This window comes from Oryzias melastigma, linkage group LG18 (assembly GCF_002922805.2).
Source record: "Oryzias melastigma strain HK-1 linkage group LG18, ASM292280v2, whole genome shotgun sequence".
Classification (NCBI taxonomy): domain Eukaryota; kingdom Metazoa; phylum Chordata; class Actinopteri; order Beloniformes; family Adrianichthyidae; genus Oryzias; species Oryzias melastigma.
Window position 1 is genome coordinate 6,905,130 of NC_050529.1, and position 21,428 is coordinate 6,926,557.

A 21,428-nucleotide genomic window follows, 5' to 3' on the forward strand; every position below is an offset into this window, starting at 1 on the left:
AACCTTTTTTATTTACCTCCCCCTCGTCACGGCGTGAGCGTGCACGCACCTTTTGACGTCCCCCCATGCGGCCCCCCCTGCGTGAAGCTGAAAGTGGAGGCAGAGAGCGCGAGGCCGTGCCCTGAACTCACTCACGGGGAAATTCCATGGCGGCGTCCGCCTGCCCCTCACAGGCTCCGCGCGCTTTGCCCAATCGCGGCGTCTATCTGCCATTAATTCCAAACCGAGCTCTTTTGTGCACTTATCCGGTAGGTGTTTCTACAAACTGATGCGTTTTTTTAATTGATGACTTTGAAAATAAAGTAGCATTGTTTTGATGACAGTAGAAACTACTCCTCCTCCTCTTCCCTCCTTTTTGGTTTTCTCTTTCATGGTTGTCCAAATAGGAGGTTATAACCTTAAAAATCTGAATCATGTCCCCATTGAGGGCCAGTCACTTCCCTATCATTGTCTGACAGTTCTGAGGTGGCCTCATCACAGCAGTGGGGCTTCCACAATGACGCGGTTTAACACAAATACACCCACATATAGATCTATTCACTAGACATTATTATTATACGGCTCAATTATTGTGGCCAAAAGTAAAAATTGAGTTTCTGTGGCAGTCAGCACCTGAACATTTCTTGAAATGATTCAATTTATCACACTGTCCACTTGAGCTAGGAGAGACAGGAAACGTTTTTTTAAGATCCACTCAGAAAATACTGTGTTTTTGGTGTTTTTACTTAAAATGTTTTACAAATGTTTGTCTTAAAGTGTTTTCAACTTTGCGTTACAAAGTAGTATAAATGTGTTGCAAGTCTATAGTGTTACAAAGCAAAGTGGTACCAACCTTACGTTACAATGTGTTATCAATGTATGGTGTAACAACCACAAAATGTTACCAACTTTACATTACGTGTTACCAATTTATGGTTTTGCCAACATCAAGTCAGAAAATGTTACATATGTATGAGGTTACAAGTGTCAAATGTAACTGGCTATGTTACAAATTGTTACAAATGTAAGGTGTTACAAATGCAAAGTGTTATCAGCTTTACGTTACAATGTGTTACAAATGTACAGTGTTACATACTTTATGTTACAAATTGTTACAAATGAAAGGTGTTACAAATACAAAGTGTTACTAACTTCATATTACAAGTTGTTACAAATGTAAGGTGTTACAAATGCAAAGTGTTACCAACTTTATGTTACAAGTTGTTACAAATGTACGGTCTTACAAATGCAAAGTGTTACCAACTTTACGTTACAATGTGTTACAAATGTACAGTGTTACATACTTTATGTTACAAATTGTTACAAATGTAAGGTGTTACAAGTGCAAATTGTTACCCACTTTACGTTACAATGTGTTACAACTCTATGGTGTTACAAATGCAAAATGTTAGCGACTTTACATTACGTGTAACAAATTGATGGTGTTACGAAACAAAGTGTTTCCAACTTCAAGTCACAAATTGTTACATATGTGTGGTGTTACAAGTGTAAAATGTTACTGACTAACTATGGTTACAAGAGTCCTGTTACTGACCTTGTGCTTCAAATTGTTACAAATGTAAGGTGTTACAAACAAAGTGTTACCAACTTCACATCACAAATTGTTACATGTGTATGGTGTTACATATTTTATGTTACAAATTGTTACAAATGTATGGTGTTACAAACAAGGTGTTACCAACTTCACATCACAAATTGTTACATGTGTATGGTGTTACATATTTTATGTTACAAATTGTTACAAATGTATGGTGTAACAAACAGTTTACTGAGTTCATTTTACAAATTGTTACAAATGTACGGTGTTACAAACATTAGGTGTGACAACTTTGCATTGAAATTGTTACAAACGTGTTACCAACGTTAAGCAGCCTCTGCGTGCGGTCAGCAATGCTAGGTTCACATTGGACGCGGAAGCGCTGCAAAGCGGGGCAGCAGCATCAGCTTTGCAGCGCTCGACAGAAACTTCTGCCAGGGCTGTTTTTTTATTTATTTTTGTCATCGTTGGTAAGTTAAGAACCTAAAAATATTATACCTTGTTTCTGCTAAGAAGAAGCAAGTAGTTGGTAGGGGTGTAGGGAAAACTTGATTTGGTGATAAATCGTAATATTTTATTTGGCAGTAATTGTATCGATTTAAAATGTTGACAAGACGATATTTTGTTAATTACTTATGAGCGTCTTTTAGCATCTTACTTTTGCTTTCCTGCTAAACCTGTGACCGCTATTTGGCAGCACTGCACACTGAGCCCCTTTGAGCAGCTCTTACTGAACCAAAACAACAAGATCTTGCGGAAACCAGCTTGAGTTAAAAAAAAAAATTTAGTTATATTTTGAAAATAAACCGGATTTTCTCATATAATTTCATGTAAATTCTTGCCAGAATTGACATTGGATCGCTCATGGCTCACGCACAAAATAGACCAGACGGCGAAACAATTCGCTGCACGACGTGAACCTTTCATGGAAAACCGCGGCGCTCCGCGCTTCTTGTGAACCACACCATAGTTTAACAAGAGCACAGAATAGAAGGGGCCTCCGTCCACTGTAAACCAGACGTAAGGTTCTAACACTCACTCCTTACTAAGTGTGGCGTAAGACCACCAGACGACAGTATCACCCATATGTAATAAAAGCAAGAAACTTCCATTATCCACACAGATGCAATTACCACACTCACGACAAAGCCTCTTCTATTTTCATGGCGTCCCTTGAGGTGTTCGTACGAGAGAACTGCAAGACACACCTGCCCCTGAAACCCGGTCGCTCCTCTCTATGACCCCTCACAGGCCTGGACAACCCAAAAACTTGCAGGTTAACCCACTATATGGGTACTAAAACAATCTCCTTGGCACTTTAAGTATTAAACAAATCAAATAGAGACTGTTAAACGTTTGACCAAATTGGATGGACTCCTTTTATGCTAGATGCCTGCTTTCATATTAATGCTGGTATTTTGGAGTATAAATTAAGTTGATTCATATTAAAATAAAACTGTAAATTATGTATTTGTTGTTTTGCTATTTGTTTGTGTATCGTAAGTCATATCGTCATTGGAACTGATCACTAATATCATATATCACACATTTTCCTCATATGCAGCCCGAGTTTTAATCCAGATTTGTATAATCTCAGAGATTAGAATTTTATCTATGGACACATTTATCACAGAAAGTAGACACAAATCAGCTTTAAGTAAAAGAACAATAATAGCAGCCTACCTTTGGGATCTTGTGCGTAAAAGTGTTGTGATTTTCTTCTTTAGTTAATTGTTTGATTTGTTTTTGTTTCCTGGATCATATAAATGCAGCTTAATGACCGTTCAGCGGTCCACTCAGCACATTGGTGTGTGCTCGTCAGCTTCCTCAAAAGTTCAGTGAGACTCTTAAATTTGCTCTATTTCCCGTGAAAAGGCCAAAATTTTCCAAGAATCCAAGAACAGTCATCACATGGTTGTGTCATGGAGTTCTTAAGGCAACTAAATGTCCTCACAAGACTGCTCTGCAGCTAACAGTCTGGAGGGAGTTCCTCACAGCATACACGTGCTCTACTTTTCATTACTAAACACTTCATGTTACCGTATCCCAAAATCTGGAGAACCCTTTTCTTGTAAAGTGAAACCTAAAAAGATGCAGCCGAATGACTTGTATCTTTTTTTTTAGCATCAACAATTTTTATGTCAGATTATAAAGCACAACATTACTAAGACTGCACTTATGAGGATGTTAAGTGCAGAGTTATATCTTGAAGGCAGTTGATATAGTTTACGTTAGTGATCAACGACACATTTTTGGACATTTACCCAACAAATAATCAAGAATTCAGTTCCTCATAGATCTGTTACGTCTTCTATTTTCCACTTCTTACATTTATCAATGTCGCCTGTTTAAAATGGTTATTTGTATAAAGACACCTGTACACACCCTTAAACAGTCAAACTGAAAATTCTTCACCAAGACCAAACAGCTGTCGAAGCCCACCGGGGGACAAGACTTAATACCTGAACAAGACTGGAATGAATCTGTTTAAACTAGTTACCTGTGTAAAAACACCTGTACACAACCTTAAACAGTCAAACTGAAACCTCGCCACCATGACCAAGACCAAATAGCTGTCAAAGCACACCAGGGGACAAGACTGAATACCTGAACAATACTGGAAGGAATTTATTTGAACTGGTTACCTGCATAAAGACACATGTATACACCCTTAAACAGTCGAACTGAAACCTCGCCACCATGACCCGGCCCAAATAGCTGTCAAAGCACACCGGGGAAAAGACTGAATACTTGAATGAGACTGGAGTTAATCTGTTTGAACTGGTTAGCTGCTTAAAGACACATGTACACACCCTTAAACAGTCGAACTGAAACCTCACCACCATGACCAGGCCCAAAGAGCTGTCAAAGCACACACTGAATACCTTAACAAGACTGGAATTAGTCTATTTGAACTTGTTACCTGCATAAAGACACCTGTCTACACCCATAAACAGTCAAACTACAACCACGACACCATGGCCAAGACCAAATAGCTGTCAAAACACACCGAGGGACAAGACTTAATACCTGAACAAGACTGGAATTAATCTGTTTGAACTGTTTACCAGCAAAAAAGACACCTGTACACACCCTTAAACAGTCAAACTGAATCCTCGCCACCATGACCAAGACCAAGTAGCTGCCAAAGCACACCAGGGACAAGACTGAAGTTAGGGACACTTTAGAGTCATCAATTAGTTTATGAAGCATGTTTTTAGACTGTGGGAGGAAGCTGGAATCCCTGGAGAAAGGGACTCGAGTAGAACATGCAAATTCTGCACAGGAAGGTTCCAGCTGGGATTTGAACCAGCGCATTCAAGAACATGCTAAACAAAAGTTCTTGTACACGCCTTTGGGCCATGGTGTTAACACCAGACAAAAATGTTCTTACCAGTTACAAGCACCCTTCTCTTTTACAAATGTGGTTGTACAATTTCCATGACAAAACCGACAAATGTTTAATCAGATTGCTACTTGTGAAAGTACGGTCTTGTTTGGAATGAAAGCGTTAATATAAACTAATCTCTGACATGCGGCGACATGCGGGTTTGCTTTTTCAGTTTTATTTGTTTTCAACCGCTTTTGAAAAATAGATAACGATGACAGCTTTATCAACACACAAAACATAACTGGACACATCAAACTGTTAGCTGAAAGGGACGATAATCGTTCCATCAGGGTGTCTCAGAAATGGATGCATCCCAGTAGACCCTGACTCTAGGATAATGTAGAATGTTACTGATAGAGACGGATAAAAACCAGACTTCTGCCACTATCAAAGTCATTTGTTTTCACTGAGGGAGTTGTGATAAACATACTTTGTCAAATTTGGCATTGATCTATATTGTTATCGGAAACTGCAGACGTGCCTTGCAGATACCCCCCCCCACAAACAAAGTTTCAAACGGAGAAAATTGACTTTTCAAGAAATATTTTTGTCACTTGATCGCAATTAGACCAGTGATGTTTCCTGAGCTTTTATTTTGTCAAACCCAGTTTGTCAGAAATTTAACCCCTTCATGCCACTAATTTATAATGCACCATATAATCCAGGACTCAGTTTAATTCAGCATCAATTTACAACAATAAAACATTTAAAGAATAGGTTTTATATAATTGAAGATAGTCAGGCATTAAGGGGTTTAAATTTAGCTTTTACTCTAAAGTTTTAAAATGTTGCTATTTTCTGGTATTTTTATCTGGTGAAAGATAAATTGGGCTTCAATGAACATACAGAATTCAGAACATTCAGAATTCGGAAGTCGGAATTTTTTAAAAATTTTTTGTGTGAATTGTATCTAATTCCAAATATAAATAACATTTTTCAAAAAGCTTACAAAATTACTCAAAAAGCTCTCTACCCGGACTCTGCAACCTGACACTCCGGAGCCACATGTGGCTCTTTTACCTCGCAATAGTGGCTCTCTGGCTGAAGAAATATATTCGTTATTTCTAAAGTGAGGAGAATTCTACAACCGTTTTCAACGTAAATAATGTAAACACTTTACATTAGTAACACTTAATAGTGTAAAAATGCCAACATTACGTTAGTACAATTTACATTGGTAACACTTAGTAATGTAAAGTTCAATATTAATGTAAATTTACAAAAATAAGTTTACATTAATATTGTACTTTTCTTTTGTACACTTTACGTCAGTAAAACTTTACATTAGTAACTCCTAATGTAAAGTTACTAAAGTAGCTTTATAGTTACTTTAATAAATGTAAAGCTACTAAAGTAAACTAAATTTACTAAAGTATGTTAGTAATGTTTTACATTTATACTAAATAGTAATGTAAAGTTGGTAAAACTCTGTTAGTATAGTACACTTTAAGGTAGTAGCACTTTACAATTTATTACTAGTAATACTGTAAAGTTAGTAACACATTATTTTTGCACCATTTTTGTTAGTAACATTTTACATTAGTAACTCTTACTAATGTAAAGTTGGTAAACAAATATGTTAGTACAGTTTACCTTAGTTACACTTTGCGTTAGTTATACTTTAGTAACAAATGTAAAGTTAGTAATGTAACACATTACATATATGACATTTTACTAAGTTTAAGGTACATTTTACTAAAGTGAAGTTACACTTTACTACAGTATTATTTTAATTAATAAAGTGCTGTAAATTTGCTCAAAGTTTACTTTTATTACAATTTTTTTTCAATTATTTTGTCAAGAATTATAGTACTTTACAGATTGTATTATTTTACTTGACTGTGAGAGCTCCAGTGTTAAATGGTTAAATCAGAAATCTCAAAGCTTCTTGGATAAAAACTGCTGTCTAATGGAACACAATCAACTTAAATGAGGTATATTTGTATATTCTTTTTGTACTTTTTCTAGTAAATCACTATAACCATCAAAACTGATCTTTTAGACAAATTCCTAATTAAATCTGTCCTATTTAATCCACTCAGTCTGAATGTATTCATCTCTGCAGAGCATATAGGAATGCAAATATTGCATGTTCTCATTCTGACCGCCGACTGGCCCTTTGGAACCAAAGGGAAGGAAATATATTGAAGTTTCCTGGAAGTCCTCCCTGTGACACACAGGAGAGGAGGCTCCACCACACGTTTCTCCATCTGCCAGGAAGTTTAGGCATGTTTGCATTATTTATTACTAGACGCCAGCATTGCAACGTCGAGTGGAACGTGCGGCATTCCTCAAGTGTATATTTGGAAACTGATAAACCAAATTTAGCTCAAGTTGCATCACGTGGGAGTTTTGTAAGTCCATAACAGATATCCGCTTTAAGGATTTACTCTTAACCACAAACCTACAGAAGTGAGAAGAGGATGTGGAGCCTTAAGATCAGGCTGAGGGAGCTTTCATGGAACTTTGCAATGCAAACCTGAAGACTCTGTTGGCGGCTTTGTTGCACTGTTTGCTTAAAGCACTGTTTGCTTATGTCTGAGCCAACATGAGAGAGAGGGAAAAGAGACAAGGTACGTGCTGCGAGCCATGCTCCACGACCACAGCAGAGGATTGGGGTGGGAGGTGAGGGATGTGCGGGGGCAGGGGTGTCCAGCCACAGTGGCTCCTGGTGTGGAATGGGACGCAGCGACCCAATCTGGGAATCATGGGAGTCAGGGATGAACCCTCATGCACTCCGTTAATTAACAAAGACCACCAGGTTGGAACAACAACGCGTTGGGTGGGCTCTATCCTGCATCAGAGGCAGTGAAAGTGCACATCCATGACTCTTGTTTATACGTCTAGCTTTCTCATCCAGGTTTTTTGGGCTCTCGGCCAGATAGGTCTCCTCCTCTGGCGCGACACAAGACAGGAAGCTGACATAAAAGAATGAGGGGACCGAATGAAAGCGACACAGGAGCCAAGACAAGAGCTCAGACAGTAGCCACCGACAAAGTGGGAAGCTATTGTTGATGTGAATCTCATGGTCCCATTCAACTTATTGTCAGCGCGTACGAGAAGCGAGACGAAATGACAACCACTGACCTTTAAAAATACCTTCATGGAATCCCTGGATAGTAAACAGCACAACAATGTGGCTGTTATCAGAAGTAAAGGGATGGAAAGGGAAACACTTTCCGAAACTCGGTTTGTCAACCATAGATTGCATATTCTTGTTTTGACTAATTGGTGGAATTTGTGTAAATTTGATCAAAAACTTGGATTTCTAGAAAATAATAGGAATATTTTCTCTGTGTTTCTAGAGAATATTTTACTTCATCCGTCTTCAGAACCTGCTAAATCACTTTTGGGGTCACAGGGTTGCTGGAGCCAACACAGCTACAGTTAAATGAAGGCAGGTTTCACCCAGATCAGGTCACCGGTCTGTTGCAGAGTCACACACTCCCGTGCACTCCTCGGGGCAATGTAGAGACTTTGGATTGTGGGAGGATACCAGACAAAACCCACACATACATGCAAACTCCAAACAGAAAGGTCCCAGCTGGGATTTGAACCAGGACCATCTCACTGTTAGGCAAGACTGCTAACCACTGCACCACCGCGCATCTCAACATCCATTTTTCTAAAACAGGAATTAGATTGAGGTGGCTGCAGACAACCAGAGTGACAACCACTCTGTCTGTAACCCTTTAACAATCCAGCTTCAGCGGTTTTTGAATTGCCGTAATTCATACATTTTTTATGCAATTAACGTAAATCTGATTATTGTTCTGAATAGAAAAGCATCTGTGTGTCAATATGCAACACTATGTTAGTTTCACGTAACCTTGGTAAAACTTAGTAATGTAAAACTGGTAACACTTTACTTTAGTAATACATCTTGTTAGCAAAACTTTAATTAGTAACAATGGAAAGTTGGTCATGCTAGTAACACTTTAAATTAGTAACTCTTTACAGTTGTAACATAACTAATTGAACATACAACACTTGAAAATGTAACATTGGTAACAGTTTTATTTTTAATATTTCCTAAGTTAGTAACACTTTTTAATGTAAAGTTGGTAACACGTTACATGACTAACACTTTACATGAGAAACTCATAGTAATGTAAGTTGGTAACTCTTTACCTTAGTCAAACTTTACATTAGTCAGACTTTACATTAGTCAAACTTTACATTCGTCAAACTTTACATTAGTCAGACTTTACATTAGTCAGACTTTACATTAGTCAAACTTTACATTAGTCAAACTTTACATTAGTCCGACTTTACATTAGTCAAACTTTACATTAGTCAAACTTTACATTAGTCAGACTTTACATTAGTCAAACTTTACATTAGTCAAACTTTACATTAGTCAAACTTCATACATTACGTCACTCCAACTTTGAGTTGCTAACACTGGGAACACTTTATGCTTGCAACACTTCACAATAGTAACATGTTACGTTAGCAACATTGTAATGTAATGTGACATTTGTAACACTTATTGTTATAAGCACTTTACATGAACACTTGACGCCAGTAACACTACATAAAACAACACTTAGTAATGTAACATTGGTAACATTTTTTTCTTAACACTACATATGTAACATGTTTTGTTTGTAACTCTTCATATTAGCAAAACGCAGTTATTTAAAGTTGGTAACACTTTAGTCATCTTTACGCTAGTCAAACTTAAAAATGGTAACACTGTAATAGAAAGTTGGTAACACTTTACGAAAGTGACACGTTACGTTAGCAACACTTTAACGTAATATAACGTTTGTATTACTTATTGTTATAAACACCTAACATACATACCAATTGACGTTGGTAACACTACATAAATAACTCATTACATTAGTAACACTTATTAATGTAACATTTGTAACATTTTTGGTATTAAACCTTTATATATAACACGTTAGATTAGTAGCGTTAGCAAAACTTAGTTGTTTAAAGTTGAAAACTCTACATTAAAAAAAAAACTTTAGTCAAACTTTAAATTGATAACAGTAAAACGTTGATAACACTTTATGTTAGCAACAGTTAGTAATGTAAAGTTGGTAACTCTCTATGTTAGCCAAATTTTACGCTAGTCAAACTTTAAATTGGTAATACTGTAATATAAAGGTGGTAACCCTTTATGTTATTAGAGTTTATGTTATTACGTTAGTAACATTTATGTACCATAAACATTTATACAATGGTCCCTCGTTTATCGCTGTAGACATGTAAAAGTAACCCACGATAGATGAAATCTTAGAAGTCAGCTTTATGTTTCACTGGTATTCTACGTGTTTTAAGGCTGTAAAACTAATTTAATAAACCTAAGTCAGACAAACTCTCTAGTTTAAACCCTCAATATTCAAACATTCATAGAAAATATGTCCAATATAATAGAATGAAGACAAACGTCTACTCGCGATTTAAAAACTTATTTTGATTTTGCAAACTGAACGCATTCTGTACAGGAGACATGGTACAGAAGAGATTCACTGCTCTACAGCCAATCAGGATGCAGAACACTTGGGGAAAAAAAAATAAAATGTTTCGCGAATATAAAATAAAATCCGCAAAACAGCAAGATGGAGATCGGTGAATATAGCAAGGGACTACTGTCAGAGTCTGCAATACTCTCATTGTGGTTTGTGGTGTTTCACAAAATTCTGAATCTTTGACTCTTTTGTTCTGATGTGGATTTATGCTTCTGGTGTCGCTGCATGATTGAGTTTTAGTTTCAGACAGATGGAATCACATTTGACTCTAAAACATCATGACATTCATGGCAATGAAAACATGCGACACGACCAGCTGATAGTGACACATCTTGATGCAGGATGGATGAAAAATTGTGTCACTGTTGAATTTTTCTGACGATGGAGGACATATGTTAAGAAAATTAAGCTTAAAGTGGAATTTATGAGTATTTCTTTATTCAAATAATTATGAATCAGAGAAAAAATGCAGTTTAAAAAGGATTGTATTTGAAATTTGAGGACTTGTTGCCATTATTTTTTTTGATTAAAGAAAGTACATTTATCTAGATTTCATTATTTTAATGAAACACAATTAAATGGTATAAAAAAGGGATCCCTTCGTACTTGTTCGTCTGCACGTGCGGCCTTCTCCCACGTGCCAACAAACCTCTCACGCCGTCTTTTTCTGTCCACGCCGCGCTCAGCCTCACACCTCTTATCGAACACGCCCCATCAACACTTTGTTACTTCCTCCTCATAATCTGCCGCCTCTTTTGGCTGCCCTACTGGCTGTTAACCTCTTCACTTTATTCACTTTTCTTTATGTAAAGGGAATTCGTTCACAATTATGTTGATAAAACATTTTTTATTCAGTGTTTTTTTCTGCTTATTTAAAGAAAACTGAACTGGTCTAATTGTCACCACTTAAACCTTAAACATCTTTTCGTAAAACATTACTTCAGGGTTACAAGCCCTTACAGATCTTTATTTAAAAACTTAACGAGAACAGAAGAAACTTAACCTGACGTTACTGCAGACATCCTGATCATGGAAAAGGTTCTTGCTTATTTGCTGATTTATTCATTTTTATTAATATTTTCACACTTTAATGTTTCATGTTTTCAAACCAATTAACTCTAAATTGAACTTTTTTTAAAATCCTCATGAGAGCAACCCTAAATATTTAGGTTTTATTAGCATCAAATCTACCATCTCAAACGCACATTTGAGAAAAGCTCAATATGACAGCAATTGAAAATCAATGTTTGTGCAAAAATGATTCAATAGAGAAAACTTGAAGTCTAGAATTCACAGAAACTGGTCGTTTATTTGACAGAAGTTTAGGAAAATCTTCTTTTCTGTTGAAGATTTGGGACTCTCCAAAACTCTTTTTCAAAATGTGAGATGTGAGAACAAGACCTCAAGAACATGAGACTTTTGATTAAAAAATACATTAAAACACAGAAATGACTCTTCATTAGAGGCTTTTATTTTGTAGGACTGAGCTGGTCAAAGCCCTTAGGCGAGGGGCGGAGTCCGACATGTTTTTGGATCCTTGGCTGCAGATTAATAGTAGATGAGTTCTACTAAACAGAAAGAACAGAGGAGGAGAGATGAAGAATGAAGAAGAACTGGAGGAGTCCTTCAATATTAGAACATGAAGGACTTTTGGCTTGTTTGAATGGAATAGAATAGAATGAAAAAGGGGGAAACATATTACAATAAAGAATAGGGTAAAATGGAAACAAACAGAATAGATAAAGGGTATTATAAATAGAAAATAACATGATAGAAAAGCAAAGGACACAATGGAATAGAAAAGAAAATTAGGTTATAATAGAAAAGAGTAGAAAAATGAGATTGAATAGAAAACAATAGAATAGGAAATAATTGAATAGGGAAGATAAAGATGAAAAGAAAAAATAGAAAATGGCAAAATAGATTAGAAAATAAAATAAAAGAATAGAAAAGTCTAAAATAGGACAGAAAAATAAAATACAGAAGAAAAATATTTATTAAAAAAGAATAGAAAATAGATTAAAAAAAGATTAGAATAGGTTAGGAAAGTTTAGAATAGAATAAATTATAAAATAATATGATGGAATCGAAAAGGATCCCATAGAATACGTTGTCACTGGTAGAACAACATGTCAGTTCTTCATTCAATCGATACAACAAGAATTTACCAAGAAATAGTCTACATTTTAAAAATAAAATGTATAATTTTCTGTTGTAAACTCCTCCATAAAGAAAAAACATTTCGACTCATTGGAGTTATCCGGGTCAGAGGACATTTATCGATAGAATATTGTTTTTCTTCCCTCAGATGTCCATCGGGAGTCTGAAGAAAGTCTACAGAAGAAAGAAAGAAATTTTTTCTGGACCAAAGAGATGCCGGTCTGAAACGTAGGAAGAATCTAAAAGGTAAAGTGGACATTTCAGAGTCAAACTTCATCTCTGATCCAGTCTAAAGAATTGTTTAAAAAGTAGAAAGATTCAGTCATCAGAATCGTTTACTCCACACAGAGACTCTTGTTTCTGCACATGAGGTGTTGATGTTCCTCAGCTTCCTTTGAGGCGTGTTTGCGCGTTAGTCAAACCCGCACAGAGACGGGACGAAAGGCCACACGTCCAGAGCAACAATCTGCTTTAATCTTTCAGATTCTAAACAAATATTGAAAGAAACCTGACTCACAAGCACACATTATGTAATCAAAACGTTACTCATCCATTCACAGAAATGAAGCTCAGGCAGCAGCCTCATGCTCAGTTTGAAAAACGATAATCCAGATTAAATAAATCTCTTCATTTATGTGCGCAGAACCAAAAAAAAGCAGGATTCCCCTCTGCTCTGTCGCTTTTCCTGCCTGAAACACAACTGCAGCACAAACACATACATCCCATTCTTCTCCAAGTGTTTATTCTAGTGCTCATGCTGCTGATGGGATATTTTCGGTTCCATTGTGGTTCTTCTCTCTGGAAAAACCTGGTCCGCTTGCTTTCAGACCCACGTGACAAACGGCCTCCTCGGTCCAGATGGAAGAACCTGCTGAAAGTCACAGGAGATGTTATCATGATCCTGATTCCATGGAGTAAAAGCAGCGAGACTCACGATCCATCACCGTCTCTACGTCTAGACCATCCTGTTCTACTGTGGGTGTTCTAGCAACAGATTCTGGGATATCTGTCAAGTTCAGATGCTCCGTAGTTATATCACAAATTTTAGACGTCCCAACCAAATCTAAGTCTCTGATTGGTTAACTGGTGTGGTCATTTGTCCGTTTAGCCCCAAAACTAACTTCATAATTTATGCTACGTTTCGGAGGCCCAAAACGCGATTACAAAGACTTCTTCATTGGAAGTGGTCACTTGAACAAGCCCAGCCTTAACTCTAATCACTGGTCATCGTCCTTTGTTCCACCCGTATTCCGTAAATATGGCGGCTCAATCCAGTTCTCAGATACGGTCTGAACTACGATGTAAAGGTTGCTTACCATCTGGAACCACGAAGCAGCTCTTCAGTGGTTGACTGACAGTCGGCCCGTCCAATGGGAGCGCTCCAAAGTGTGTAGTGGTCCAACGGTCCTGTCGGCTTCGAGCTTCTCTCCTGTTACCAAATCATGAGCTAGCTTACCGTCAACATTGGTTAAACCCAGCGGAAGGCCTGAAATGAGCTAAAGCTTTAGCCACAACCTGCACACCCTGTGCGCGGTCAGTAAGGGACTAGAACACCTATGTTCTAGAACACCACTAGAACATAGGATAGCCTCACCCATACATTATCCTTCTCGATAATGTACCACACATGACAATCATGTGTTCTGTTTTTAAGGTGGCCATACCAGCCTCAAGGGAACTCCAAGACACACCTGTGCACCACATACAATGTGACCACTCCTCTCTACGACCCTCCACGGGCCCCGCAGAACCCGTAAAGATGCATCTTTTTGAAGTTACAGAGACACTGGTTTCGGACCTATCTGTAATGACGTGGAGTCCCCGCGGTTCTCCTCTTCATCCAGACTCAGGCAGTCCGAGTGGCAGCATTCACACACGGCGCTGTTCCCGTCGGTGGCTCGCCAGCTGAAGGACGACAGAAACCCTCCTGAGTAACCCAGCGAATCTGTGAAGCATCGGAGCCGCTATACTGACCTGAAGGTGGGTCTGTGGAAGAAGCAGGCTTTATCCAGGTGGCTGTGGGAGCTCTGCTTCAGGGTGGCTTTGAGGTGGCAGCTGATAAACATCTGAGGAAAAAGCTTAAAGTCCCAAACTGATCATCTGGATTTATTTTTTAAAGTGCCCCCATGTTGTTTTTAGCCCAAATTTAAAATGTGTTGTTGTCTCGGACATAGTTTCTGCAGAGTGGCAGAATATCCCTCTGAATTGTGGGCGGGACTATTGATTGGCACGACACAAAAACAATCTTTTTCAATTTGCATTTTTTCGTCTGCTCCTGATTCACAAGTATTTGAATAAAAAATACTCATAGATGCAATATTAAGTTGAACTTTCTTCAAATTTGTCCTCCGTCATCAGAAAAATGACACATGAACTGCTGTCATTAAATCCATATGTGCCAAGAATCCACTCAGTACCTGGTCCACAGGTGTCTTACTGAACTGGAAAGCCTGGATGCTGAAGCACAGCCGGTTCTCCTGCTTCCTGGGCAGGAATCTAGAAGTAGATCCTGGCAGAACACTGTCCATGAGACATCTGTGATGTAAGGAATTGAGGGACGACTTGTTAATAAAATACATCAGCCAAAGTTCATGGATCTCATCTCCAGCAGGTGGTTCTGAGGGAACAAACCCGACCCGTGTTTGGTGATGAAGCTGTATTTGGGCTCAGAGACCGGGTCAGGCTTCATGGTGGCGGCGCACTGGTCCACATACAGAGTGAGGGGAGGGTGCAGCGGCGAATCCACAGTGGCCTCCAGAAACACTGCTTCCCCCTGCTGGAAGACAGAGGAACTGCGCGTGGAGGTGCATTCATCTGTGCAGGAGGAGCACAGGAAAACGAACAGGTGGGATGGTGTTGATGACAGTCAGAGTCGAACAGGATGAACTCACCTGCCATGATGCGAAGGGAGAAGTGCAGGAGGCCGAAGCCGCGGATGGTGGACGTCATCGGTATCCAGGTCGGCATCAGCGGCTCTCCTTTAACTTTCTGCTTCCTGATTTCAACATAAAAACCATCCATTATAGGAAACATGATTTAAAAAAGTCTTCCTTACAGTCTATCCTCACCTTTCATAGTAGCACTCCACAGGTATGACGGTGGTCACGCCGCGGACGATCACGCTGCCGGTGGCGGTGGGGAGAACAGCTGGGAAAAGCAGCAGCTGATTGGAGTACAAGAGCCATTCCCCGTAAACCTGCAAGAAATGTAGATTTAAAACACTTTTTATTATAAAATATTTTTGTTTTTCATCATTTTAAATCCCTTTAACGTTGTAATTCACTTCATACTCATGAATGTTTTATAAAATATGTCTACAGTTATTTAAAACACAAAATGGCAAATCAAAGGGTGAAGATTTTTAATTTTCTTTATATATAGATTTCTTATTCCATTTCATTTTATTATACTTTTTAAAGATTTTTTAACAGTAATCTTCTTTCTTAAGGTGGGATTTTTTAGATTTTTTCCAAATAAATCCTTTCTAACTTTAAAATATTTTTTAGTGAACATAAACTTAACAAAAAAGTAGTATACTTGAAGTTTATTTGAGTATAATTATTGCAAGTAAACCACTATAGATCATGTATGTGTAGTTTAAAAAGTACACTGACTGAATACTTATCCAGGCTAAAGTGAATATTTTAAGTTTACATTATATAAAACAGTAAACTTTAATTATACCCCCTCACTTTCAGTATAGACTAAGAACACCTAAATTGGGTTTTTATAGCCAAAAACAGCTGAAAAATAATAAATTGTATAGCTAGTTTTTGTTAAATTCCACCATAATGATATAGTAGTTATGTCTAAGTCCTAAAGATGATATTTTCCCGTTAAAAATCAAATTCTAGTTGATGCAAAGTATTTTTAATACCTGTCTAGATAACTTTAAAAACAAAAGAAAAAAATCAGTAAAGTTAATATTTATTGTTGCAATTAGAATTATTCACAAAAGGGAAACACAAAACACTTACAAATTTTTAAATAATTGAAAGTTATTAAATTCTTGTGGTGGAATGAGGTCTTCGGGCAGGAATAATTGAAAATATTAGAAAAAAAAGGTTGCATACGTCAATATCCAGAACCGGAAGTTCCCAACGAGAACCGGAAGTCTCCCCAAATCGCATGAAAAATACTTTTTTTTTTTAATATTACGAACCGAAAGTAGCAGTTTTCCTGTTTTGTACCTAGTGAAAAGATTCTTCTTCAATTTTAAGATGAAACAGTTTTTTATTTTCATCGACTGAAATGCTGTGTGGTGCATTCTGGGAATTGGAGTTAAGGTACGTTCTCATTTCTGTTATAAATATCATTAAATTAAGTGAATACAACGTTTCAGAGCGTTTCAAAATGAAACCAGTGTGACCAATAAATCACCTGTATTTTAATCTATAAATCCCGCTCCCACATATTTAAATATATGAAGTTTTGATCGAACTTTCCTCACCCTGGACTCGGTCCCGCATTCCTGCAGCCCCGCAGACAGAACCATCTCGGTGTCGGTTCCGGGCCTCTCTGGTCCACAGGTTGAGTTTTGTCCGAGCCGAATGAGCTCCGGTCTGAACGGAGTGTTTGTTTTCCAGAAGAATTCCCTCTGAACAGTTATTTTCATCTTATTTTCTTCGCATTGTATTTGAAGCTCCTCGTTCTCCGGGTTTTCTAACGTTTGTTCCTCTGAGAAAGAGGCGCAACATAAGAACAATGAAACTGCAACGAATTTCCTCATTTTGGGATATTTTGATATTGTAGAAAAACAAAAGAATAAAGACTTTTAGCCGCTAATTAGCGTTATTTCTGGCCGGCTGGTAGGATCCATTTAAGGACGCCAAGAAAACTCTGTAAATCTGATTTATTGAACTAAAGTAAACACTCTTATTCAATATTTTACGATATGTTTTTAATTATATATATATATATATATTGGCCAATATAAACTTAGGTTTATTTTAAAATAACAACTTATTTTACAAGAAAAAGATCAATGAATTACTTTCCCTGAACGCACCAATATGTAACTGAACTTCTTTAAATTGGGTTTAGCTTTTAAAAATAAAGTAAAATGGCTTAAATTAAAGAGAAAATGTTTGTTCGTTTTTTAACACTGGGTGTCCTTCGATGCTTCTAGGTGAATAAGCTGTGTAGAAAAACAGGACTAAATATGTTTCGTTGTGGTCGGAGCCGGTAATCGTATTCCATAATGAAGCTCCCAGTTTCACACTTACGGACAACTGCTTAGCGTTTATAATGAGTAGTTTTTTGCTTAAGTATCGGACACCGATATATCTAAATGTTTACCACCGAGTGTCCCTGAACGCATCAAGGCTGATGAGCGCGGTGGGAAAAACGGAACTTACTTTTTGTTTTTGTCGCGGTTAAGACTGGTATTACTGTTTCACAGTTACGTTTTATTAAGAACTGTTTAGCGTTATTTAACTAGTTTTTGCTCAAAAGTTCGCTTACAGTAAATTAAAGGAATTTATAGATTTAAATGTTCACTATTAAGTGCCCCGAATTATTCAAGGCGGAACTTTTTACTTGTTACAACCGGGACTGTTATTGGTGTTACACATCAAAGCTTTGCGCGTTTTTAAACAAGTCTTTCCCTAAACGGATAATTAAAAAAGAAAAAGTAATGCCGTAAATTTATAGACTTAAATGTTTACTATTGAATGATAATAAACGCTTTAAGGCGAACGACATTGTGGCAGGCGGAACCTTTTACTTGTCGCAGTCAGGACTATTATTGCTGTTACACATCAAAGCCATCCCTTTGAAGAACAACTTTTGGCGTTTTTAAACTAGTTTTTACTCAAAATTATGGCTTAAAAATCTTAAATTTTTATGCATAAATATTTACTATTGAGTATCACTAAATGCTTTAAGTGTGCAAACCGGAACTTTCTGTGTTTTTTGTTGCAGTCAGGACTGATATAACTGTTACACAAGATTCATTCCGGTTTGATGAACAGCTGTTTGACCATTTGAAGTAGTTTTTGCTGAAAATACAGAATAATTAAAGCAGAAATAAATCACCAAATGATGAAAAAAGCGGCGTCAGCATCTGAGGAGAAGATCGACTGGGGCGGGAGAGCAGCCGAGGGGAACTTCAGGAGAACCTTGATGAAGAACGTACACGAAGGTCTTCCCCAGCCCCTTAAAGAACCGTCTAAATGCTCCATGATCAGAGGGGACTATGTCTACTTTCACTACGGCTGTGATGGTCAGGACGACCGAGGATGGGGCTGCGGGTATCGAACTGTCCAGACCATGTCCTCCTGGATCTGCTGCAACTTTGGGGGCGCTGAACGTAAAGCCGTCCCAAGCCTACCGGAGATCCAGCAAACCTTGGTGACCGTGGGGGACAAGCCCGGCTCCTTTGCAGGCTCCCGGGAGTGGATAGGAACCGTCGAGGGCTCCCTGGTGCTGGACCTCCTCTACGAGGTCCCCTCCAAGCTGGTCCACATTCGAGGAGGAGCGGAGCTGGAGAGCGTCGCCGTCCAGGAGCTCCACCGACACTTTGAGAAGCACGGGTCTCCTGCCATGATGGGGGGGGACAGGGACAACTCCTCCAAGGGGATTCTAGGGGTGTGCAGTGGGGAGGGCGGGAGCCACCTGCTGGTCCTGGACCCCCACTATTATGGGAGTCACCTGGAGAAGGAGGATCTTCAGGGGGGAGGGTGGGTGTCCTGGAAGAGAGTGTCGTCTTTAGATCAGACCTCCTTCTATAATCTGTGTTTGCCACAAACTGCCAAAAAGACGCCATAACACATCAGCTCCTCGATGAGCTGTGGCGCCACCGTGTGGTTAAAGCTGGGAGGCATTTGTGTTTATACGCTTGTACTAAAGTAGCACTCAAAATGTATTCATCTAAATGTTTATATTCAAATTCTGACTTTTATTTAGATACAAATGAAAGTAATTCCCAACGACTGTGAATCAGGGCCCCCTAGAGGAGGCTTGGTGCTATAACAATGGAGGACATATAAAGAAAATTAAGACTAAAATTGTATTTTGGAGAATTTCTGTATTTAAATTGTTATAAATCAAAAATGGCAATTGTAGTTGTGACATCACAAATACATTGGTCGGGTCACAGGCCCTATGCCCCGCCCCATTCTGCTGCATAAACTTGTAGACGACTAGATCCATGTACATTTGGCTCAGAACTGTTTTGGATATCGCTCCCCATTTTTGATGCACCGCTAATGTTATGTTGAGGGTGTGGTGGGCTGTAATATAGCAGGAGAACATGTAAACAGAGAGCTCTCAGAATCTGGGAGAAAAGGGTGATAGGGTTGCTCCACATCAACGGTCACAACTCAGGAGTGAATTTCTGAAAAACCCCTGCCGTTCTGCAGAAAATATGTCCTAGTAAAGGACATTTTTTTTAAAATATATTATTTTGGCTACAAACACTAAAAAAATATGTATACAAATTGTTAATTCAATGAATAATCTGTGGCCACAAGTTAGAAGGAATTGAAGAAACTTAAAATAATAATTTGTGCCCAAAAAAAATATTTTTTGCCAACAAAATATTTAAAAATGCCGATTTGTCACCACAAAATTCAAAATTTTGATCACATAATACTAAATTGGGACCACAAAATACATACTTTAATCCCACAAAATATTAATTAAAATGCCAATTTGTCACCATAAAACACTATATTGCGACTAAAAATGAGTTTGTGTGCTCGAAAAGCTAACATGTCCATTAGTGGCAAGGAAATGCATTTTTTTGTGTCCTTTTGTGACCACAAAATACTAATTTGTTCCTATTAAACTATTAAAATGCCAAGTTGTTGCCACAAAATTCTAAATTGTGACCACTAAATATGGACCACAAAAGGCTTATTTAAGCCCACATTATGTTAATATGTCAATTTGTAAACACAATATACTAATTTGTGCCCAAAACATATTAACAAAATGCCAATTTGTCTCCACAAAATACTAAATTGGGACTACAAAATGCAAATTTGAGCCCACAAAATGGCAATATGTCAATTTGCGACTACTGAATACTAATTAATGTCCACAAAGTGCCAATTTGTCATCGCTAAATACTACGTTTTCGTCAGAACATTTTATTTTGAGCCACCAAAGTGCTAATATGTCAATTTGTGGCCACAAAATGCGATTTTTTTTTTTTTAATCAAAAATACCAATATAATTACAATTTGGGTCCATGAATTACTGATTTGCACATACATTTTAGCTATTTGTGGTCACAAGTGATCAATTTGATGGAGGCAATCTTTTTTTTTTATGGCATGTCCAGGGCTCCATACAATTGAGATAAAATTGCTTTATATCTAAAACAGATATTGAATTGAATTGAACTTTATTGATTTCACAAGGATAAATTCATTTGTTATGGCACCACAGAAGGCTAAATAAATAAATAAAAATTAAAAAAAGGCCAAATATATATCATAGCTAAAAGACCTCTGGGAAAACTGTTAAATTAGATCAAAAGATGATTGGAGTGAGCTTTGAGAAGTTCGCCAATGTATTATTGACACTGACTCGTTCATCAGGACTAAGAGAATCCAGTATTTTTCCAAAATTAAATTTAAATCAGAATCAGATTATAAATAAAACTGAAAAGAATGTAGGTTGCGTTTATTTTTTCTCTGCAGGCCAGACATTCAAGTTGAATTCTGACCAATGATTCTGACTATGAAATTCCCAACATCTGTGAGTTAGGGCCCCCTACAGGCAGCTTGGAGCTGTTACAAGTTAGAAATAAATACTGTTTTATTACAAGTGTGTTAAGTTTTATCAATTCAGCTCTAAAATGTTTTTGTTTTTCTGTAAATTTCAGTCTTCTATGAGGGTTAATACA

The 21,428-nt window shown here is 37.7% G+C and overlaps 2 protein-coding genes and 1 long non-coding RNA gene across 4 annotated transcripts in view; 2 read left to right on the forward strand and 1 right to left on the reverse strand.

Moving 5' to 3' along the window:
• The window catches only part of epoa (erythropoietin a), a 28,862-nt gene extending 11,392 nt beyond the window's left edge, over positions 1–17,470 (reverse strand). Inside the window, exons 1-7 of the mRNA XM_036216663.1 lie at positions 17,025–17,470; positions 15,643–15,770; positions 15,466–15,569; positions 15,211–15,388; positions 14,992–15,109; positions 14,549–14,640; positions 14,373–14,479 (exon numbers count right to left, since the gene is read on the reverse strand). Of these exons, the coding sequence (XP_036072556.1) occupies positions 14,373–14,479; positions 14,549–14,640; positions 14,992–15,109; positions 15,211–15,388; positions 15,466–15,569; positions 15,643–15,770; positions 17,025–17,303 (1,006 nt within the window). The 5' untranslated portion in view covers positions 17,304–17,470. The remainder of the gene's footprint in view (positions 1–14,372; positions 14,480–14,548; positions 14,641–14,991; positions 15,110–15,210; positions 15,389–15,465; positions 15,570–15,642; positions 15,771–17,024) is intronic.
• On the forward strand, positions 16–14,327 carry LOC118600050. Its single transcript, XR_004949624.1, has 3 exons — positions 16–248; positions 12,723–12,820; positions 14,229–14,327. It is a non-coding gene; the product is annotated as an uncharacterized LOC118600050 (long non-coding RNA).
• Positions 16,132–21,346, forward strand: ufsp1 (UFM1-specific peptidase 1 (non-functional)). Of its 2 annotated transcripts, none has more exons than XM_024288700.2 (2): positions 16,132–16,860; positions 18,497–21,346. In XM_024288700.2, the coding sequence occupies exon 2, from the start codon at positions 18,614–18,616 to the stop codon at positions 19,340–19,342; it is 729 nt and encodes a 242-aa protein (XP_024144468.1). In that variant the 5' UTR covers positions 16,132–16,860; positions 18,497–18,613; the 3' UTR covers positions 19,343–21,346. The 2 variants fall into 2 exon arrangements, with proteins under 2 accessions (XP_024144468.1, XP_024144470.1); XM_024288702.2 differs by lacking the exon at positions 16,132–16,860 and adding an exon at positions 17,666–17,958.
• Positions 21,347–21,428: the final 82 nt, after the last annotated feature.